This window comes from Cyprinus carpio, chromosome B6, assembly GCF_018340385.1.
Source record: "Cyprinus carpio isolate SPL01 chromosome B6, ASM1834038v1, whole genome shotgun sequence".
Lineage (NCBI taxonomy): Eukaryota > Metazoa > Chordata > Actinopteri > Cypriniformes > Cyprinidae > Cyprinus > Cyprinus carpio.
In genome coordinates this window covers 3,807,221-3,831,795 of record NC_056602.1, presented here as the reverse complement: position 1 = coordinate 3,831,795, position 24,575 = coordinate 3,807,221, and the positions used below count along the sequence as shown (strand labels likewise).

The 24,575-nt window shown below is 37.0% G+C and overlaps 1 protein-coding gene across 6 annotated transcripts in view; it reads right to left on the bottom strand.

The window, feature by feature from the left end:
* LOC109088990 (receptor-type tyrosine-protein phosphatase F-like) overlaps positions 1 to 24,575 on the bottom strand; it is a 208,256-nt gene that overhangs the window by 23,564 nt on the left and 160,117 nt on the right. For 5 of the 6 annotated variants that reach the window (XM_042725345.1, XM_042725346.1, XM_042725347.1 and 2 more), the window contains 9 exons: positions 20,811 to 20,928; positions 18,568 to 19,149; positions 15,809 to 15,906; positions 15,466 to 15,722; positions 10,017 to 10,098; positions 8,134 to 8,349; positions 2,759 to 2,916; positions 2,085 to 2,096; positions 1,469 to 1,581 (listed from right to left, as the gene is read on the bottom strand). In XM_042725345.1, coding sequence (XP_042581279.1) covers positions 1,469 to 1,581; positions 2,085 to 2,096; positions 2,759 to 2,916; positions 8,134 to 8,349; positions 10,017 to 10,098; positions 15,466 to 15,722; positions 15,809 to 15,906; positions 18,568 to 19,149; positions 20,811 to 20,928 — 1,636 coding nt within the window. The remainder of the gene's footprint in view (positions 1 to 1,468; positions 1,582 to 2,084; positions 2,097 to 2,758; positions 2,917 to 8,133; positions 8,350 to 10,016; positions 10,099 to 15,465; positions 15,723 to 15,808; positions 15,907 to 18,567; positions 19,150 to 20,810; positions 20,929 to 24,575) is intronic. The other variant, XM_042725344.1, reaches the window with a different exon arrangement.

Genomic DNA, 24,575 nt, shown 5'->3' with positions numbered 1-24,575 from the left:
TGCAACTGAAGCAAAAGCAGATTCTTATTGAAGTCAGCAAAATGTCTGAGCATTCAGAAATTTCCCCTGAGAGAGAGAGAGAGAAAAATAGAAAGAGACAGAGGTAGAAGTGCAAAATATGGATTGAAAGGAGTGAGAAAGAGAAGGATTTTCTCCAGTGAATCATCCTGTTTAATTCTATCCATCAAGTTCAAAGCTTAGTCTGAACCAAATGACGCAATAGTATGTGATGCCGCTGTGTGTGTGTGTGGTTTGAGATTAGCTGGCAGGTTCTGCTCCTCAGTGTGTCCTTCACCTGACAGTGTGGCTCTGTGAATAATGTTTTGTCTTCACACCGAAGCTCCATCTGAACCTGACGTCCATAAATCCAGTGAACAGTTCTGTCTCTCTTTCTGAGGTCTAAATCCAAACAACCCCAAACTGATTCGTTTTCTAAAGACGCTCTGTTGCAAAACCTAGTGAGCATTCTAAGGTATCACAGAAGCACTGTTACAAAAGTTGTGCAGTATCATGACTCTTCAGACCTCGTTTTGAGGCAGTACAGCAAGCATCCTTCAAGGATCTCTGAATGCATATTCAAAAATGATGGACAGGTGAAAAGAAATGCCTGTGATAGTCCAGTCAGTATAGAAAAGTATGAATAAAATAGTTCAATACCATTAAAAATGTACGATTTTTACCCAATCTTTGTGGGTGCTGTCTTTCCCTAAAGGGGAACATGAACCTCTACACTGTAAACCCTGTGGACCATCCAGTGTTTTACAATTTACTACTATTTTACTACCATTAAGATACTAGTATAATCTGAATTTTTATTCTATTATTTTTGTTTTTTATTTTTGTTAAAGTTTTAGTTATTTTGTTGTGTTTATGTAATTTTTATTAGCTATTGTTAGTTTAATTAATTTTTTTTTAAATGTCTATATTGGTTTTTTATTAATTTTATTTCTATTTAGATTTAGTTATTTTAGTACGTCAAGTGAGAAATGTTGCTTTGGCAACTAGCTAAAATAAAAGTTTTATTTATTTATGAATTTCAGTTAAAGTTTATTTTATTTCAAGTAACAATTTTTTATGGTTTTTGTTTAAGTTAACTATAATAACTCTGTATAAGCCATATTTAGAGACAGGCCACTCTTATTCATCATGGATTTCTATTCCACCCATATTATTATAAAAATCTACTGGTTGCTGTATATTATAAGGTACAAACCCCATTTTAATATGGCTAATATATAGTTATAAGCTGTAAAATATGCAGCCACCAATTTGCCATTCTGTAATACTAGAAACACTGACACTTTTTTTTTTAAGAGTGAATTTCAAGTGAGCCGCTCAAGTTTTCAAGAATGGCCCTTCAGCAGGCAACACATGGAAAGTCACACTCTGTGTGTGTTATAAATGTGATGAGCTGTTTGTAACTCATTACTTTGGTGCTAAAACAATAGAATCCATCATGACGACGTACCTTGCGTTTGATAGTTGAGCCTCCTCATTTCCACGGGGTCAGAGGAGTGGGCCAGTAAGTGATCTTTAACTCCTGCCGAGTGCTCATCTTTAGCCGAGGGTGAGGAGCGCTTCCTGTGCAGACAGGAAATGACATCACACATGAGCACACAAACACACAGAGATCAGGTGGATGTGTAAATACATAAGATATCTCTGTAACTCTTTACAATAAGGTTAATTTGGTTAAACATTATAATTAGTCAACATGAAATGATGTTCCAAAGCATTTATTAATCCTAGTTAATGTTACTTTCAATATTTACTAATACTCTCTTAAAATTTATGTTGTATCTGTTAATATTATTTAATGGACCTGAGCTAACGTGAACAATGAATAACTGCATTTTATTAACTAACATTAACAAATGCTCATTGTTAGTTATTGTAATGCATTAACTAATGTTAACTAATAGGACTTTACAGTAAAGTGTTACTGATATTTCCCGTGTGTTAGTATGTATTAGCGAGCAGCAGCACTAATCTGAGCTCAATTAAACTCTTCAATTGCCTCTCATTAAACGCCAAACACAAACAAGGGTTTATTATCGGATCAAAGAGAGCCGCTCGATACCCACCTCTCCTGTTTGCTGCATCCCACAGAAAGAGACGGAGAAGCACAGGAGAGAAAAGAGAAAATGTCACAGGAAGAAAACTGCACAGACGCTGTGTGTAGGGCGAATTTGTCAGCAATGTGGAAATGCCATTGCTACTAATGAGCTCCGATTCGAGCTGACATTTGCAAAATGAGTTTTCTTTTCACTCAACAGACATCTAACTTGAACTCTAGACATTTGATTCTCCTGCACTCTTCAATACGGCCGAATGGATTTGGTCATAATTGAGAAGAGGGGCACATTTTATCTGAGACTTGGACGTAATTTGGGGAGGTCACATTTTTGGTACAGTAGGTGTGTTATGAAATATGATTTCTGCAGTCTAGTTCAAAAATATATTACCATTATTTGATCATTAAAGTTCTGTGAAAGTGTTCAGGGAAAAAAAAAGCATGTTCTAAGAAAAAATTGTTAAATTGCTGACTGTCATAGTGAAATAAGATTTCTTGACTTTTTGATTTTCTGCTCTCACATTGAGTCAGCAATGTCTCTGAGAGAAACCGGCTACTTATACCTGACAGGAGAAAGTACAGTAAACTCTAGTTTGCTACGCACGGCGAAAAAGAAAATATGGTCACTTAAGCAGAATGCGATACATGCAGTCTCCGTGCTGGATATCAGTAAAGTAATAGCACCTCTTGAAGAGCAGGATGGTGATGACGATGATGATGATGAGGACGACGGCCAGCACTGGTCCCATCACCCACAGCATCTCTGGGTCCTCAACATGACGGGACATCCCGCTGTGGAGCTTCACCATCATGGGATCAGAGTAAGGGCTCACTGTGAACATTTATGATACAGAAAGGAAGAAAGGATGGAGAAAGGACAAGAATTACTCAAAAGATCAAAAAACATTCATACATATACTTTATTACAACTACTTTGCACATTTCAACATTAAAGTTATCAAAACTATGATATAATGCAAATAGAAGGGAAGTATGCAGTAATAAAATACATTAAATCAGGGATTCAAACTTTTTTTGATATCAAATATTTATTTTTAATTGGATATTTTAATTTAAAAACTCATTTGCATGTTCATGTTCTCTGGGGTAATGGTCACATGACATGCAAATAAATCTAGTATTTTATGATTTAATTTTTAGGTTTTCATAAACGCACAAATCCCTGTTTGGGAAACCCTGTAAATGAAACCCCTCTTTAAATTTGGGTTCTTTCAAACTCTTTTTTTCAGAATCATGGATTCTCTTTGTAATTTTTGTTTATTTATTTATTTTTTGATAAACCTTTGACTTCAAACATTTATTTTTAATTTAATATTTCAGTAATTTAATTATTAAAATATTTTTAACATTTATATATTTTTAGTACGTGTTTATTAGTGTATTTAAGTAAATATTTACTCTTTTAAAAAATTTTCATTTTATGAATTAATTAATTGTTAGGTTTTCATCAACTCACAAATCCCTGTTTGGGAAACCCTGTAATAAATAAATGAAAACTCTCTTAAAATTTAATTCTTTGAATCTCTTTGTTTAGATTCCAGCTTAGATTACTCTCGTCATCAGAAGACTTAACACAGTGCTTTTTCTTTATCATCTGGTTAAAACTCATCTATATAAGCATGCCTACATGACTAAATACACACACACACACACACACACACACACACACACACACACACACACACACACACACACACACACACACACACAATTATATATGTCCATAAAACTATAAGTGAATACTTAAAATTACACTATAAACATTATTGTAATGCATCATACAGGCTTTATAGGATGTGTTAGAGTATGTGACAGATCAAGCAAAAATGTTGCAATAGATGTTGTCAGTGTTGTCTATGCCATCTATAAAAATGCTAAAGGTTGAATTTTGTAGGTGTTTTTCATGAGACAGCCAATATGCGTGTCAACACTGTCACTGTCAGCCTCAATGTGATGTTTAATGACATTCATTGATCACATGCAAAGTGTAACCTTTGTATTTGTGTTTGAGCAGAGCAGGAGGAAAACATTCACATCTTCAAAGTAGCACAGAAGTCAGGCTCCTTCCACAAACGCTGGCAACTAATCGTCTTAGTAACACCTTTTAGACAGCACAGCAGGGTGCAGGAGAAAGAGGGATGGAAACAGGAAGATAGAGGGAGAGTGAGAGCGAGAGAAAGGGCCGTGGGAGGGGTAACTTCTTCCATCCCGCTGAGAAGCGGAGGATACGCATCATCAACCAAATCCCATCAGTGCTACACCTTCTGCATTCCCTCCGGAAGCGACACCAGGAACCACAGAAACCATCGCTGCCCAGAACTCATTTACAGCAGCGCAGCACAAACACAGAGTCTCAGAGGAGTCTCAGAGATTAAGTCCACAGTTCACCCAAAAATGAACATCGTCTCATCCTTTATATATACTGTAGACATTTCGCAAAATACCTTCTTTCATGTCTGCAGAGGAAAGGAAGTCTTAAAGGTTTGGAAAAACACACTTTCCTTTAATTTTCCAGTATAAAAACTTTTTTTAATCAAGATACATTTACTTGAAACAGAAAATGATTTAAAGTATTAAGCCTTGTTAAAAAATAAATAAATAAGTTCAAAAATTAAGTGATTTTATGCTTAAAATAATAAAAAAATATTTGCCAGTGGGTTAAAAAATCATCAACTTTATGAAAAGTTATTAAAAATGTAAATGTAAATTATAAAAAATGATTTTTGCAGTGCATAAGGGTGAGTAATTTTTTTCACTTTAAAATTCATTCTGAGATAAGTTTTATCTCAATATAAACACCGATTAGAAAACACATGCCATATCTAATTTGACACATCTGTGAGGAAAAACCAAAGGGAATTTTTTATTTCTCAGTAGCTGCTCTTGCATCCCTCTAGATACTTTTTTAATACATAAAATCAGATGCAGATGAGTCTATAGTTGACACAGTATGAATCTAGAGCTATAAAATTAAATGTGGAGCAGCTAAGACATTATCAGTTAAGTTTATACAGTGATCTATATTTCTAAGCTACAGACACATTTGAGCACAGATCGAGACATTGTTGAGATATCTTCTGAAACTCCCAGATACATGTGTGAGATTCTTCATGCATCCACTCTGAATGAGCTTTTGTGTGCATCCTGATTGGCTGCTTTCCATTCGTTCCTCAGCATTTATCCAAAGAAAAAACACTTCTTTCACAAAGCCAATGACTCCAAGTTCATCTTTCATGCAATTATGTAAGAAATGAAAAAGCTGTGATGACTGGATGAGCACTCATTGTGCTGTAATCTTGATGAAGTTTGCTCAGAGGGATGGGTGAGTGTGCTAATGTGCACGGCACATCATAAAACCAACTGGATCAACTTTCAGGCTATAAATCATCTTGAATGCATGTCCACCAACTCTTTTCAGACTGAACAGATTTTTTTTTTAGCCTTGAGACAGTACGAAACCTCCTGCCAACATTTTTGCAACCCTTCATATTTAAAAAAGTCTTTTAAGGGCTGGTTCACACTGAATGTGTTTGTCCATTCCAGTATGCTACTTTTCCATTGTTACAACCCACTAGATGGATGTGTTTGACCACTGCATCCCCGCCCCCCCAAGTTCTGTTTATATATATATACTTTTTTTATTCTAGGTTTAATATTTAATAGAAATGTATCATTAAAGAAGTAATCAAATGACTGGATTTCACGACTGCACATTTTGGCAACAGTAGCAGGGCTCTAGATCTGTCAGGTTATTATGATCATCTCCTCTGTCTCTCTCTGCAACAGGATTGAGAGAGAAACTCTGAGTGGAGAGAGAGCACTGTGGGAAACTTTCACAGTGATCAATTTAATCGGCACTGCCTCAGACAGAAGCACATCCCACAGCGTGAGTAATGCATCTCTGACTGACTCCAGCCACTATTTACTGATGCATATTCATGTGTATTTTGATTTCTCCTTCACGTCTTCTCCATCTCTTCATCTTGAACGCTCAGGTCTCTCCAGCCGTTACACTCTCTGCTGATCTGCCGCAGTCCTTTATGGGATGTCTTTTTCTCCTTCTTTCTTTCATCTCCTCCTCCTCTAATCTGTTTTTCTTTAAGTGCTGCAGTAGTTTTCCATTTGACCTCTTTCATCCAATTTCAAACTCGCTAGTCTGTTTACCAGCCCACCGCAGACTGTCCTTTCACAAGACCCTCTCATCTTCTCCTCTTTGTTCTTCTCTGATCTTCTCCTTTCATTCTTTCTATTTTAAGATTTTAATTGTAAGATTTGAAAAGAAAAATCAGACTGAATATACCATTGGTCAGATGGGGGTTTTAGAATCACTGAGATGCAAAAAATGATTGGTGACAGTACAGATATCTAAACATTCTTAAATCAAGATACATTTACTTGAGAAGCAAAATTACTTAAGATATTAAGTCTTGTTTTCTAAAAAAAAAAAAAAGATCTAGTTACTTTTTGCTTAAACCAAGAAAAGATATATGCAATATATATATATATATATATAGATCTAGTATATATATATATATATATATATATATATATATATATATATATATATAAACAGTACAGACCAAGAAAAGACATATATTTTTAATGTTTTTGAAAGAAGTTTCTTCTGCTCATCATGCATTTATTTGATCAAAAATATATATTGTGATATATTATTACAATTTTAAAATATATTTTAAATTATTATATACTTAAATTATATTTATACTGTGATGCAAAGCTGAATTTTTAGGATCATTATCACATGATCCTTTAGAAATCATTCTAATATATGATTTCATATCAAAGTTAAACAGTTTCTGCTGCTTATATAGAACATGTGATACTTTTTTAGGATACTTGATGAATAAAAAGTTAAAAAAAAAAAAAAAAAAAGAAGGTATGTTTTTAAAAATATAAATATTTTTAATAACAATATTTGGTCAAATTTGGGGTCAGTTTTTTTTTTTTCTTCCTTTTTTTAAATAAAATCAATTTTTATTCAGCAAGGATGTGTTAAATTGATTGATAGTAAAGAAAATTTTATTAGAATATATATTATTAGAATTTTTTTTTTTACTACAGTTTTTTTAACCTTTTATTCATCAATATTTGACAGCAGAACTGTTTCCAACACTCATAATAAATCAGAATATTATGAGTTCAGTTTTTGATTGGATGTTTACAACACTGAAGGCTGGAGTAATGATGCTGAAAATTCAGCTTTATCATAATTTTTTTTTTTTAAAGTATATTCAAATAGAAAACTATTATTTTAGTTTGTAATAATATTTCACAATTTACTGTTTTTTCTTCTAATCAAATTTGCAGTTGATGAGCAGAAGAGACTTCTTTCAGTACATTAAAAATAGTAAAAACTTTTGGTCTGTACTGTATATGTGTGTGTGTGTGTGTGTGTGTGTGTGCATGTGTGTATATATATATATACTGCATATATCTTTTCTTGATATATATTGCAGTATTAATATTATTATATTTTTTAATATATCAGTTTTTTATTTTTAGATTTCCTATTTTAATTTTAGCTACAGTTTTATCAATTTTGATGTGTCATTTGTATTATTTTTCAGTTTTTTTTTCAAATGCCTATCTAGTTTCCATTATTTTTTATTTCAGTTTGTTTGAGTACACAATTATTTAAACTAAATTAGAAATGTTACCTTGGCAACTAGCTGAAATAATTAAAGGTTCATAAATAAATAAATATATATACCCACTAACAGCATATAAAATACATATATAGCATACATGTGTGCGTGTACCTGTTATTCCCTACTTTATGGGGACCACAAGTATAGTAATACCAGTAAATTTTGTCCTTGTGTGGTCATTTCTTTAGGTCCCCATAAGGAAACCAGCATACAAATCATACAGAATGAAGTTTTGTTTTTGTGAGGGGTTGGTTTAGCAGTAGGGCTAGGTAAGGGGATGGAAAATACAGTTTGTACAGTATAAAAAACATTTTGTCTATGGAATGAACCCATAAAACTCAGAAACCTGTGTGTGTGTGTGAGACTCACCGAGTCCCGGTCCTTCAGTGCCGCCAATATAAATGTGCGATACTGCTGCTGTCCAGGTAGAGGCTTGTTATAGAAACCAATGTAGATTTTCTCGTCTCCTAACACAAAGGTTTCTGGAAGATTCTCCAGCTTGGCAGCGATGTAAGGCCGCAGGAAGTCCTGAGTTTGTCTCCTTCTCCTCTTCCTCACACCTGAGTCTCCGTTACTCCCCAATAGCTGATAAATCACAGAGAACACATCACATGAAGCACATCAGTAAAATGACAAACAGTGATATACTGGAAAAAAAAGCATCCTTCATGCATAAAGCCAATAACATGAATGTTTATACAACCTTCTAATAAAAGTTTTATAAGGTACTAAATGATGTCAAATTTTTGGGCAAATTTGATTAATCAAGAAATGTTTTTCAAACCATTTTTGACTAAATGAACAGAAGAAAGATTGCTACTAAAATAAATACTAACTTAGATTAAATTAAATGCATATTTAAAAGACACATTAGGGCAACACTGCTGGTTCATTTGAAATACTTCAAAATTATTGCAGTTGTATAAATATATGTTAATGGATTAATTTGATCAAAAGTGACAGTAAAGACATTTTAAATTTTTCTATTGAGTTTTCTATTAAAAAATTATGTTCTTTGGAACTTTCTATTCATAAAAGAATGCTGAAAAAATTTATCACAGTTTTCATAAAATTATGAAGCCACACAGTGGTTTTCAACATTATATTATTAATAAGAAATGTCTTTTGAGCAGCAGATCAGCATATTAGAATGATTTCTGAAGATCATGTGACACTAAAGACTGGAGTAATGATGCTGAAAATTCAGCTTTGATCACAGGAATAAATTACATTTTACAATAAATTACAATAGAATTTTTTAATTGTAATAATATTTCACAATTTTGCTGTTTTAACTGTATTTTTGATCAAATAAGTATAGCTTGGGTGAGCAGAAGAAACCTCTTTCAAAAACATTAAACAATGCCACCCTCCCTCAAACTTTTGAACAATTTATATACTGGCCAGCAGTCCTCTAGGTCTGTGCTGATTGGCACTTTCAGTCCACGAAACAGCTGGACTGTGACCCAGAGGTCAGAGGTCAGATACCAGCCTCAGGTGCTTCAGTCACAGGCATCATTAATTCTAAATCACACACACTCTTTCTCTGGTACCATTATCTGTCTCTTTATAGACCACTTCCCCTGTTTGTCCATCCCTCACTATTTCTCTCTTTTTCTTTCTCCCCACTACCATAATAACCTACAGACCGCTGCCTCTTTAGCTTTAGTAAAGTACATTTTGTGGGGACTGAATCTAATCCAAGGGCGCAGGATTTCAGTTGAGCAAATGGGGTCTAGCGGCAGAGAGAACGAGGACTGCAGCGAGTATAATATCAGCACAGTGATAAACACCAGTACAACACACGATCCAATAATACACCTTTCATTTGACTTGGCAACGCTCATAAATAAGGGGCAACTCGGGGGAGAACGGCTGCATGAAAGCCAGCTGTTTGAAAACGCTGGTGACACCATTGTGCACTGCGTTTTGATATTCAGTAGGCAGCACCTGAAAAGTTTCCCCTATTTTGCAGACGATAGTTTATTGAGCGCAAGCAAACTCATGAGAAAGCAGAATTGTGCTGGAGCCCGAAAGCTCACTAGTAATAACAAAAACGCAAAAATGCCAAGAGAAGCAAAGTGCCTGTGTGTCTCAACAGCTGATGCACAGATGCAGAAGAACTGAGAGGCCCGGAAAATAACAAGTGGAACAACAAAATAGTTGCATCATACCGATGCATGTTCATAACATAAATAAGCTAACAGAGTGTAAAAACATCTGTTATTTTTATATGATCATTACAAATTCACCTCATCCAGATCAATATCCTCCGGGTTTTCCCAACGGCGAAGAGTGGATGTAGTTACTGGCACCACCACTATATAAAACCACCTAAGAGGAAAACAAAGAAACAAGTCATTAACAGTATGATAAATTTTTCTTTACTATGCATATATAGTTTGGAGTCAGGCAGATTGTTTAATGTTTTTGAAAGAAGGCTCATCTGCTCACCAAAGCTAAATTTATTTGATCAAAATTACAGTAAAATTTGGAATATTGTGAAATATTATTACAATTAAAAAACTCTTTTCTATGTGAATATATTTTAAAATGTAATTTCTGTGATCAAAGCTGAATTTTCAGCATCAATACTCTAGTCTTCAGTGTCACATGATACTCCAGAAATCATTCTAATATGTTGATTTGCTGCTCAAGAAACATTTCTGATTATTATCAATTTTGAAAACATCCAGATTTTTTTTTAGGATTCTTTAATAAACAGACTATCTGAAACAGAAATATTCTGTAACATTATAAAATTCTCAACTTTCACCAACAAAAAACATAATTCCTAAATAAAAAAAAAAATAAAATACCCCTGACCCCAAACTTTTAAATGATCGTGTTTATTCACTATTTACTGTCACACTCAGGTCATCACTACACGACTCAAATTATGATGTTCAAATATGAAGTTTGACCTGTTTCACACACAACAAAACTTGATAATGAAAAGCATGACCCCCTTCATCTTCTGGAGTTCACAAACCTTTCTAGCTGCACTTTATCACAGGGTCAGCGTGTTTGTTTGTGATGAAACAGTCTGGTTGCACATTACACCACTGATTGCATTTTTAAATGAATCTGTGTCAGCCATGCAGCCTGTGGCTCGTTCAATGACTGAAACAAACACTTGAAACCCAATTATTGGCTGAGTAATTCCCACGCTCTCATGTCAGGCCTGAGCAAGAGCATTGTTTGATATGTGTGATGTCTATAACGTCTGATGTAACTGCTGCTAACAATCTCGCTTTGGCTTTGATGAGGAAATACGTCTGGTAGTTTCTAATTAAAGCTTTTCTTTGCTGTCTTTGGTCAGAACTGATCCTACGGGCAGCGTTCAGTTGGCTCAGACTGAACACCAAATCCAGCTCGCTGCAGTGAGCTAAAGCCGTGCGAGACGCTCCTGTGTGCTGGGATGGGAAGTGTTGGAGTATTAACCTTCAGCCTCAGTCTTGCTAAAACACAACGGTCCAATATTTGCCTAAAGAGGAACAGGATTCTTGTCTACGTGCGCTGGCTGAACTCTGAGACTCCTGCAAACATCGCCTGAGAGCCAACACATTTCATCTCTGAGCTGTTTTAAGATAAACAAGGAAGAATAAGTGCTAACACTGCTGCATTAGATGAACAGTAATGATTATGGTTGCTTTTATTTTGACATCAAATGTCAGTTAATGCAAAAGAAAACATTGCTTTTCTGTTTTTTTTTTCTCTGCTTACTGTCAAAGCACTTAATGTAGGCTACAAACAATGTATGTACAGTAATGTATCAGTAATGTATTTCTGTTATTGTTAATCCTGTGGTTTTTTAAGTCATACAGTGCAAACCACCGACACAGTTAGCAATGTCAAAATTTTATACAGAAAACTGTTTTGTATGGTGGAAATCCTGATTACCATGGTTACTCATTTATTTCCACTGGAGGAAAATAAAGAGACAATTCTACAATTTCTGGATATTTTTATAAAGAAAAACACGTCTAAAATTTAGTTTTTGTGTGTGTCAAATGAAGCGAAAACAACAACAGCAAACCTTTCAACTAAATGAATAAATGAAGCTAAAAGAGAAAAGCTGTGGATACAAACAACTCAGCGACAAGATGAAATAGAAACCTGGGAAATCATTAATCTCGACATGTACGTCTACAGCAGAATTTATTTTGTAGATTTAATTACAGGTAAAATACATATCAGTCATCATCAGCACAGCTACAATGTAATGTATCATGTTGTTAATAGCACTAGAGAAAAATAAACACTATATATAGTGAAACTTGAAGTGGTCAGAGTGCAGATTCGTAAAATATTTTAGTGGAACAAAGTGATTTTGTGACATTTTTTTCATCTCGTATATTTACTTAATTATTCACAGCCAAGCAATGTCACTCTCAGCTACTCTAACGTCTATGTGTATAGCATACAGGGTGTGTGTGAAGCGTCTAGTGCAGTAGTGTAGTGATGTTGGTAGTTAGTGCATGTTAGTGCATGCTGCATGTCGTGCTGTGCTTTCTGTGCTCTCTGCCTGCTACTTTCTGCTTAAAGCTGCTGTCGCTGGCTAGCCTTCTTGATAGTGGGTGAAAAGAGGAGCTGAGTGCGTAAGCCTTCTGTCAGTACAGAGCCCCCCACCACCAAGACTCCTGTAGCGCCTCCTCGCGGTCACACATGGAAATTGGGTATCATACGGTCCCAGGCTAAACTACAGGGGATCTCGGAGCAGCAGTGGGGCCCAGAGATGCGATGTGCAGTCCCACCACTGTGTGGATATGCCACCTGTCAACCACTGTCCCAGTTATGGCCAAATAGCCCCACTGCCTTGAGGTAAGTCTGTTGAGACAAGGCTAAGGGAGCACACCCTGACAGAAAAGCAATGCACTGGAGATGCACAATAGGCGGGCCTTAACAGATGAAGGACCCGGCAACCTCCTGCAGCCAAGATGGGGGACCGGTTGTCCTGGGACCACCCTTGCCACCATGATCTACCTCATCATGTAGAAGATAGTGCTACTGGGAATAGCACACCCCCTTTGGCACTTTAAAACTCTCCTTGTGCTGGTCTCCACCTCTGACCACGATGATAATATCTGGACCTCACATATGGTTAAAGTCTGATGGCGATGGGGTGATCTGGGAGCTCCTAGTCAGAACCCTGCACGGCAGCGGCACAGGGTATTTGGTCGCTATCAACTGGGTTTGAGTGGCAGCTGTTTCGGCAGACCCCTGTGTGACTGAGCAACCCTATTTAGGGACCGCACTGCTCACCTCAATTGGGGAAGGGGAATAAACAATACATTATAAAACTGGCAACATAGAATCTAAGGACTCTCCTGGACTCGCATTGTACCTCTGACAGACCTCACCAGAGAACAACCCTGATCGCTGATAAGTTGAGCCGTTACAACATCGATATTGCGGCCCTGAGTGAGGCCAGGCTTCTGGATGAAGGTTCTCTAACAGAGGAAGGGACGGGTTACACCTTCTTCTGGAAAGGTTTCTCTCCAGGTGGACGATATCTCTATGTAGTAGGATTTGCCATCAAGAATACCATTCTACCAAGTCTCGCAGAAACACCTGTTGGCATTAGTGAAAGGCTAATGACCCTCCATATCCCCCTGACGAAAAAGCATTATGCCACATTTCTCAGTGCCTATACACCGACTTTACCATCTGATAATGAGGCCAAGGAATGCTTTTATCAGGCACTGGATGAAGCTCTTTGCCAGATCCCTAAGAGTGATAAGATCCTCTTGCTTGGGGATTTCAATGCTAGGGTTGGACAGAACAACAGAATATGGAGTGGAGTACTAGGCAGGCATGGCATTGGTAGGGTGAATGCAAATGGCATAAGACTATTGACTCTTTGCTCTGAACATAATCTTACCATAACCACTACCATCTTCCAGCAGAAGGAAAAATATAAGACATTGTGGATGCACCCTCGCTCTAAACACTGGCACATGATTAATTTTATCATTGTGCTGTGTAATCTCATCACTCGTGCCACGAGATGTACAGGGTGCTGGACAGACCATTGTATGATTGTGGCCAAGCTTCATATGAAAGTGTGCCCCCCTTGCGGCTTCAAAAGCCAAACAAAAAGAAGCTAAACTGAAACCGCTTGGGAAAAACAGAAGCAAGAAATGAGTTTCAACATCTCCTAGATGAGAAACTAAGGGAGTCTGAACCTTGTCTGAGCGCAGAAAACATCATGGAACAACAGTGGACCTATATCAGCTCTGTGCTCTATGATGCAGCAGCCCAATCCATTGGCTATAAGAGCAGGAACCACCAAGATTGGTCTGACGATAACTCAGACACACTCCACAACATGCTTAAGAATATGCACATAGAACTGAAAAGACATGCCAATAAAAATGACATGCATAACTTAACTATAATGCTGTCAAAACCATCTATGGACCAAGAAATTGCTGCATCACTTCCCTGAAAGCAGCAGATGGTCTAAAACTTCTGCAGGACCAAAATAGTATCCTGTTGAGGTGGGCTGAACATTTTGACACCCTGCTTAGGATTCTGATGCAGACCCCTCCATTCTGGACGAACTGCCAAAACTTCCTCCCATCTACGATCTCAGACTGCCACCAACCGTTCAGGAGGTTCTATCATCTGTCCATTCCCTTAAGAACAACAAGTCCCCTGGCGCTGATAATATCCCTGCTGAGCTACTGAAAACCTACAGCCATCACATCAAATACGCCTGGACTAATGAGAACATCCCAAAGCAATGGAGAGATGCAAATATTGTGTCACCACCCTCCTCTATAGCTGTGAAGCTTGGGTAACCTACAGCCATCACATCAAGTCCCTAGAGCACTTCCATATAAGCTGCCTTCAGCGCATTCTGGGAGTTATCTGGCGTGATTGTGTGCCTCACACTGAAATACTTAAAAAGACCAACTGTAGAATGATTGAGGCCATGATCACCCAGTGCCAATTGCAGTAGTTGGGGCACGTGATAAGGATGTCGACTGCCCCGCAGAGTGTTAAATGGCCAGATACATCATGGTCGACGTTCAGCTGGGGGGCCGAAGAAGCGATCAGATGAAGAACGCCTTGAAGAAGTATAAGATCAGACCCGAGGACATGGAGGATGTTGCTACTGACCGTACCATCTGGCAAAAGATGTGTAGAGATGGGGTTCGTACGCTGGAGATGGAGAGGACAACCAGAAGAGAGCAGAAGCGAGCCAGGAGAAATACAGCCATGGCTGCCACCATTACATACATATGCTCCACCTGCATTCAAGTTTTTGGGTCCAGGATAGGACTGTTTAGCCATCAAAGATCTCACAGTTAAAGGCGTGGACATCGTCATCGGATTTCAATGAACAACCGAGAGAGAGATAGAGAGAGAGAATTTATAAATAAAAAATATAGGAAGATGGTTGGTGCGTTGCATTTCAAACGCACTTTTTTTAAGCGAAACTCATAGCACTTGCAGAGATGGAGCTTATGCGGCAGCATTTTTATTCAGCAGTGAACCAAACTGAAAACACTGGATCATGAGCGGCTTGTGTGTAAATGAACACAGTGCCATGCTTCACTCCAATTCAGGAGCTGCTAGATCCAGATTCATGGTTTCTATAATGATGAAAGCAGTTTAATGATCAGTACAGCATTAACGACTGCAGAAGGTTATGGAGTAATGTTTTTATGGCATTATGTTTCTCAGACTGACCTGACGAGGGCGCTGTTGTGCACCTTGGGCAGTGTGATGGTGAGTCTGCCACCCTCATCTGGATCTTGTTTGTGAAGGGCTGGTTTGGTGGTGAACAGGTCTGGGGCAGTGCGGATGGAGACCTGCTGCTGCAGTCCGCCAGCGCTGTTCCCTCGGCTCATCAGCACAAAGGAGTAATCTGTGTCCGGCTGCAAGCGCGTGATCAGCTTCCTCTTCAGGTCGCCCTGCACCTCGACGCTCTGCTGGTTATACAGGATCTGACACCAGGGGCCGCACAGGTTAACAGTCACACAATGACATTCATTTTACACTGCATTTCTATTTCACAATTGCTGCATCTCACCTTGAAAGGCACTTGGGACTTGTAGGTTTCTGGAACCTCCCATGTGAGCAGGACAGAGGTCTTCATCACAGCTTTCACACCAAAGTTTTTAGTGAACTCTGCAGAGGAGGTGAGAATAAAAGAGTTACTGCATGTTGGCACGTATTTCCAGACCGACTCAGTGATACACAGAGGAACTGCATCACTGTGTAACGAGACTGCACTGATTAACATGCTGTACATGATAACATATCAAGACCTTCATCTCAAACCACAAATGAAAATTCAAAGCCAATTATCTCTGCATGTGGTTTATGCTGTAGGGAAGTAGAGAAGTCAGAACACGGAGAAATAATGGAGATGCCATCTTTGCACAGGGACAGTTCACCCAAAAATGAATATTCTCTAATTATTTCATCACCCTTGTTGTTCCCAATATTGAATTTTGGGCTGATGCTTAATGGTCAACATGATAATTGCGATTATCGATTTCATTGTCTGTTTTGCTCATGTCACTTACAGTATAAGCATATACATAATTTCTATTTTACTTGCAAACATGGTTAAATAGACCCATATGTTTTTTCTTTAATGCTGTAAAAACAAAATTCTAAAAGTTAAAATATTTCTCTTTATGTTCATCTGTAATATTAGTCCACTACGTTCACACTGGAGCCAAGCAAACCTGAATAAAAATTCTGAGGACCAAGAATGTTCGGCCTGATGCAAATGTTAAATAATAGTAAAACCAGAGCATTTTTTGGCCATTACATAGGTTATCCCTTGATTGCCTAATATCTTATTTGAATGGCAAATCTCAATGTTATTTCAAATAATTGCAATTAGATCAAATAACTATGATTAGATGATTAATCAATAATCACAACAGGCCTAGTTCCAAACCCCTGGAACACAGAAAGAACTGTTAAGCAGAATATGAAAAAAATAAAAATAATAATAATAAAAAAGGGAACAGATGCTGTTGAGCTCCAAACATAACACAAAGTTAGTCCATATGTTCCTTGGAAGAAAGGCAGAAAATCAGACAGAAGTTTGGGAACAACATAAGGGCAAACTAACCCTTCATCTTTCTAGCAGAAGACAAGCTGTATGTGGAGTTTGCAGTGACTGCCGTACACAAACCGTACTTCTGCTTCCTCTCCAACCATCTGCTCTACTGAGTCTATTTTAATGCTCACTATACATCTATAATGTAACACATTTTCGATAGAAACAGAATTTGGGCTGTAACTTCATGACCGCTGAACACACTGACTCACATCTTGTCCAAGATAATTGAAGATTTTTTCCTAACAGCTGTGACTGTCAGTGTCAGGTATTTTTCAGCCGCTTGGCTCTATTATTATCACACTGCACTGGGAAGCTCCTCCCACAGTGAAATCTCACTGGACCAAATCATTAGCAAAGAAAAACCACAGATGAGATCCCTAATGTCTTAAAGTCTGGTTTCTAAGCAGCAGTGAGATTGAACAGAGATCAAATGGAGATGGTTTTTCCAAGTAAAATATTAATAATGTATTAGGCTTATACTCTAAGTAGCATTCACAAAACAGTTAAATCGTTAATTGCAATTATTTGTTTGACAATTAATCAAAATCTCCTGCTTGTCAGATTTTTCTCCTGAGATATAAACCCTCTAGCCAGGGTTACTAAAACATCCTCACTTCTTGAAATAAACATTAACTGAAATAAGAGAAAATATAAAAAAACGTGTAAAACATAAACTTGAAAAATTTATAAAACTGTTTAAGCTGAAGTTATGAAAACAAATAAAACAAAAAATAAAAATAAAAAAAATAAAAAAATAAATATAAGCATTAAAATACACTAATTGGCCAAACACTACAAAATTACTAAAAGTTTAAATAAACTTTAAATGAAAACAGAAAATAAAAAAAAATAAATAAAAAAAAACAATAACTATATTATATCAATGATACTAAAATAACACTGTCTAAAGCTTTAGAAGAGATCATTATAATAAACAAATAAATTGACAAAAACACTACAAAATTACTTAAAGTTTAACTAAAGTTAAAATGAAAACAGAAAATATAAAATAAAATAAAATGTATTAAAAAAACTATATAATATCAATGATACTAAATTTACACTGTCTAGAAGAGATACAAATATCTCACACATTTCATTCTTCCAGTTTGACAATCTGTGACTATTTTATTTCTCCAAATGAATTTAGGCACCATCATTTGAGACAGTCAATTTTTAAAACATAATTTAGCCCTCGGTTAAAGCTCCTGAGATTTGCAAGAGCAACCTCTGAGCAATTAAGATTTATTCTGTTAAATACAACTTTGAGATCAGGTTTGATTTGAATTCCAATTTTGCTTCTTTAATGAGTCCATTAACAATTATTTTAGAACTTTTGAAGGAGCTGCTTTACAGCTGACTGATCTGTGACTGATTCATTAAAAAAAATCTGCTCATTAGACTGATTTGTGCCTAATTCAGACTATGTGCAATACATCTAACCTGTAAAGATGTCGCAATAAAAGATGTGATTTCTTTTTCCCACTGTCATCAAATTCGATTCAGATGGCAAAATTCAATTCAAAGCCACAGCATAACTAAACATCATTTTGTTATGATGTTATAGATTCAACAATGGTGCAGCATCACTTCTGAATTGCAGTGCAAGAGTATTTTAGTGTGGTTTCATCAGCACTGATGGATGAATGCAGACGTTAAAGAACCGATTAATGAAAACGGAAGTCATTCAGAGCTCCTTAAAAACTCACCAGGCATGGAGGTAGACATGGTTCTGCTCTGGATGCTGGGGCTGATTGGACCCCCTCCTTTACCCGTGAACGCCCTCACTCTGATGTCATACGTGGTGTCCGGCTGCAGACCCTGGATGGTCATCTGTGTCTCAACGGTACCGTTGGTCTGGTTCTGATGGCTGTTGATGTCACGGTACACCACCACGTAGCGTATGATCTTCCCGTTCCTCTCGGGCAGAGGCGGAGGGTCCCAGGCCAGTTTGGTGGTGGTGGTCGTCAGGCCCACCACTCTGAGGTTTTGTGGGTAACTGCTAGGCACGTCTTCCGGGGTGCTGATCTCTTTGCTGTACTCCTCTCCGTTTCCCGCACGGTTCTTGGCGCAGAGCTTGAAGATGTAGGTGGCGCCCTTGTGCAGGCCGGTGACGGTGAAGTGGTCGTCGGTGCGTCTGAAGTCACGGATGGTGTAAGTCTCCTCCTCTTCACGCTTGTAGCGCAGTCTGTAGCCCATCAGTTCACCGACCATCTCTTTAGGGGGCTGCCACTGGATCAGAGCTGTGTTCCCGATGGTGGTGCTAATGATCATGGTGGGCTTGCCGGGAACTACCAGTTACAGAGATGGGAGAATATAATAATAATAATAATAATATTTGTCATTTTGCAGTCATGGCTATTACTGAATTAAGGGATAGTTCACCCAAAAACACCCAAACAATTTCTGGACCAGCAACTGTTTGGTTACCCACATTCTTTAAAATATCTTCCGAAGAAGAAATAAATTCATAAAGGTTTGGAGCAACCTTAGGGTGAGTTAACGATGACTAAATTGTCATTTTTGGTTAAACTATCCCTTTACACAGTTTGATTTCAGGAACTATGGTATTGTGGTGTAGGGCTACACCTAGAGCTGGGTGATATGGCAAAAAAATTAAATCTTGATTTTTTCAGAACGAGTTCAACTGATTTTCGTTTTTTTATGATTTTTAACTAGTCAACTTGAAAATGTAACTACAACATGATTCAAGTAACTTTTTTATTTATTAATGCTCTAGTTAAAGAAAATTCCATTCCAAGTGTGTCACATATTAATTTGTTAACATGATGTAAATGATAAACAAATCACTTGTTAAATCACGTGCGCCAACATGCAGTTGGATCATTCTTTTCTCTGTATTGTTAACATTGGCATATTGACAAAGAGTCTAAATCTAACGTTTATTAATATTTCTATTCAAAATCATGATTCCTTGATTTAAAAAAAAAATAAATCATGGTAAAACATTAAATTCAAATTAATAGATAAAATCAGGAAAATTGCCCAGGCCTAGCTGCACCAATGAAATAAAATTGAAATATGGCTGCAATTTCATGAAATAAATGGATGCATTGCATCAGTTTCATAGTGAAGCACAGCACTGTGTTCATTTCCAAGTGTACTGTTTCAGCGTCTCTGTTGATTTACTGTGAAGCAAATCACTCTGAGATGCTGAAACAGCATATCATGAGCTAAATGCATGTAAATGATGAACAAAGTGCTGCACTTGGCTCTGAAACCAGCAGTGCATGTATTTATTCGCAGGAAAACCACCAAAATAAAAGTTTGATGGTTAAAATTTGAAAATTCGATTATTCCTGTAATTTTACAGCTATAATGTTTTTAGAATTTATTAAATTGTTTATTTTTTTTATAATAATGTTTTTTTGTAATATATTTCTTATTTTAACATTTTAATAATGATCACAGTTAAAAATCTTTTATATTATATTATATTATATTATTAGACAGTGGGGATTTGACCTATGAAAACTCAAATGGAAGGTGTTTTTTAGGTTCACTTATTTATAGAAAGAGGATTGAGATGCTTCTTGTAGAGGGTATACCAGTGTGTGTGGACACCCAAATTTTTCCCTAATATTTCAATCTTTAAAGGATGTTCACACTCAAAACAAAGTATTCAGAGTAAAAAAAAAAATTCCCCCGATATTGCGTTCACCCTATTTCACTCTAGTTCATTTTGTAAGGAACTAAATGGATAAATCCTTTCCCACCCTAGAAAAAGAATGAATTCTGTTTAATTTACAATAACTCGGCCAGACTGTCCAAGATGATGAAATGGGTTTACAAATACAGCTACAGTGATAGCTGAGGTCACTGTGGGCTTGAGTCTGAAGGTTTGTGGAGTTTTTACATCATAACTACAGTTTAACTTTTTACGTCTAAATGCACCTAAACTTTCACTGAACCCTTAAACACACAATCTCACCGGCCCCTGTTGTGGTCACCACTTTGGCTTTGCTGCGTGCTCCATCTCCCTTAGTGGTGTACGCCGCCACAGTCACTGAATATGTGGTTTCAGGCAGCAGGCCAGTGATGATGGCCTCCTGAGAGAGATAGAGAGAAAGAGAGAGAGAGACAGGTCAAATGATAGCAGGCAGAGACATACCATGCTATTGCTCCTTTTTCATCGTTCAGCGCGCTGTCACAGTTGTGACATGTCTGTTTAATACTGTTGAAGTTCATGTCAAGGTTTTCATTAAACTTTAAGCATTCAGTCAGGACATGAAGCTTTGTTTCAATTTTCAGTCTGTACTTGGTCATGGTGCTTCTCACTTTCCTATCAGTCACATCAAATCTTTTTAAAGCCAGACGATGTTGAGTTTCATTTCGTCTGGGATGTAAATGACCATATAATCCTGTTTTCTTGTGGTCAATAAGTGGTACGATGTTTTCAGAAATCGCTCATTTTGTGTCTTTATAAATCAAGGATAAGTTATCCACACTCGTTCTGCATGCAAAGTTTCAATAACTTTCAGCTGATTTAATTTAGAATCAATGCAGGACTTTTGAAGCATAAAAGGCTCTTCTGTATTTTCTTTGAGTTCATTCACTGCAGGGCTGAAGAAATCTGTGGAAGCGACTAAAGCCTACATTTTTACAGCATGATGCATGTGTGATATGGTTGGTGCCTAATGTGAATTTGTTTTTTATTCCCTGAGAACTACATCATTTTCAGAAGGTCATAATTCTAAGTTTTATTAGTTCCACAACCAGGTCTGCCAGTTCACCAGTACTGCTCTTGTAGATCTTGAGCTGGTACATTTAATAAAAAAACACAGAAAAACCACTAGAGCATCTAAAGATAGTCATCTCAAGCAAAGCACTGCAAGAAAGAGGAAAACTGATGCAGGGGTTTTGTTTCAGTGTGCGGGGATGTATTTTGTGTCTGGAAGAACGGCAGGAGGCCGTGAATATCTGCCAAAACCCTTCTGAAGTTTCTTCCAATTGTATATAGACGTGTGACATATTGCAGTCTGCATTTTCAGGGGGAACTTTAGCATCACAAAAAGGCTGGAAATCTGGAACAAGTGAAAAATTTTATAAACACTCCCACATGTATTTGTAGGAATGAAAAATAGCAAACATGCTCAGATGTTTATAATACAAAAAAATCTACCAAACCAACACCTGTTCATGCTCACGGACTGTACAGATGTCTTTGAAATTGTGAAATATTTCTCATGCACATGCTGTTCATAAACTATAACTTATCGTAAACATGGTGAAAAAAGCAAACCATCAGAGACAACACAGTCATTCTTGCTCTTACTCTAAACCTAATGCATCCTTTTTTTTTTTTTTTTTCTATTTTTAATACACTGAAAAAATTGCAGTGGGATTTACTTTGGAACCATTTTCACTCAAAAAAAGCAATTAAATTTCACAAATAATTACAAAGAAATGGCAGGTAATTCCCACTTTTCATGATTATAATCCATTTCCGATGGATAAAATCACATCCTATCCATTTTCTCTGGAAACACATTATCGTGCAGAAGTAAAATAGGTTGCAAACAGAGTTTCACATTGACTTTAATTATCATTTCACAGCTATCCCACAATTCCAGACCCTCTCTTGCAGGAGATCAGAGGAAATGTGAATGCGTGATTTATCTAATGCTTTAAAATGCTAGTTAGAAGCTGCAGCTTGGCAGGGGTCCCTCTCTCAAAAAGTGCATTTGCTTTTTGCTTTATTCCCTGTTTCAAGTAGTCCGTCTTATCTCTGGCATGTGTTTGGGGGAGTCATTGAGTCCTGAAAAGTGGGAAGACTTCAACATTTCACATTAAGGCATGATGGATAGGCTGCCTGTGGCAACACAGAGTTTACCAGAGCCGGCCACCATTGAGAGAGACGCCTCTTTATCTGTTTAGAGTGATATCACTGTCACGACTCATTAATAAAGAAGAAAAGGCAACAGAAAATGAGATGGAGGGACGGCTCAGAAACAGACAGACCCACATACAGACAGAGAGCTTAAACAGGGCAGAGCTGCACATGACAGCTCAACATCAGCCTCTATAAATATGTAGGGCACAGGGAGAGAGATGCAGGCTGCCAGCATCACAAGAGTCACATGCCTTCTGAACAATGACTTTCAAGTACTTCACCAGTGAGAATTTTCAGCCTGTGCAATGTTTTAGAGCACATTATCTTTAATGAACTGATCAAAAGACACACAAATTAAGTCAGTACTTTTTTGACAAATCTTTGTGGTAATAAATGATAATGGTAAAACATTCAAATATGTAAAATGCTGTTGTTTTGTGTTGTATTTTTGTTTAGTATACCGGCTACATGGCACTTTCTTAAACTAAAATGAAATAAAACTTCATTAAAAATACTTAAACCTAAATTTGAACCATGCTAATCAATATGCAGAACTATTAACACACTAGGGCTGGGTATTACTATTTGATTTGATATTGATTCAATTGGAAAAATATTTAAGTCAGTTTTTAATTCATAAAGAACAAAGTCAAAATTGTAATTTATAATAATCTAAAAATCTAATAATCTAAAAAAAAAAAAAAAAAAAAAAAACTGGTTTGTTCATGAACACTTAAATGACACATTAGGTAGTTTTTATATCAACTTCACTCTAGAGTTTCAAGAATCAATATCAGTTCAGTAAAACAAAGATCAGTTCAGATTTTGTTGTCAGCAACAAAAGATATGGTAAGTTTTCTTCTCCCTTTTAAAAGTTGATAAATCGATTGATTTTGAATAAATATTTAAGCAATATCAAAGAAGAAAGAGCAGCAACTCAAACTGCTGAATTGCTTTTAAACAGCAGTTTATTAAAAAAGAGACCCATGTTCAATCCTTACTGAGTTTTTGAACAAATTGGTTGAATGAACGATTCATTTGACTCACTTTTTGCCATCTACTGTTGCAACAATGCAACCTACAAAAAGAGAACTGAAGCGATCCTCTCAAACAGACAGTATGGCAGTATGGATTCAGTACAACTGTTGCATAAACACAATTATATGGTTAGTTGCATTTTATAATGTGCATTTAGAATAATTTTTCCCTGCACTCCGTGACCCTATCAAAACAGACCAGGGACTCATTTTTGGTCACGGCCCACCAGTTATTAATCTAAAGTTCCCTCTACTAAAACAGCAGAGCTTCAGGTAAAAATCAGCAGCTTCATTCAATGGAAAATCAAAGCTCCCGGTGGACAAGAGATTGAGAGAGAGAGGTAAACAGACAGCAGCGATGCATTTGTGTTGTGTAGAATAACTACTGCATCTTCAGGGTGCAGGCTCTTATCTTCAGAGGGATGAGGGAAGATAAATCTAAAAGATTTTAGTGACAAATCCATTTGTGTGAAATTTCATAAAGATGTTAATACATTCCCCAATGGCAGAACACCAATTCACAAAGCCATCGCAGAAAACACTTGAACAGACCGAGAGAGTATGAAGGAGCTGGGAGTCTCCCGTCTACAATCACAACACACACAGTATTTCACAAGGCAGATGGAGGCATATTCCTGCCGTATGCCCACATCCCACAACACACTGCAGTCACTCACACACACACACACACACACACACACACACACACACACACACACACACACACACACACACACACACACACACACACACACACACACACACACTCTTCATTTTGTGCGGTTGGAAGATACTGCAGCTTATTCTAACCAAGAAGCACCTATTT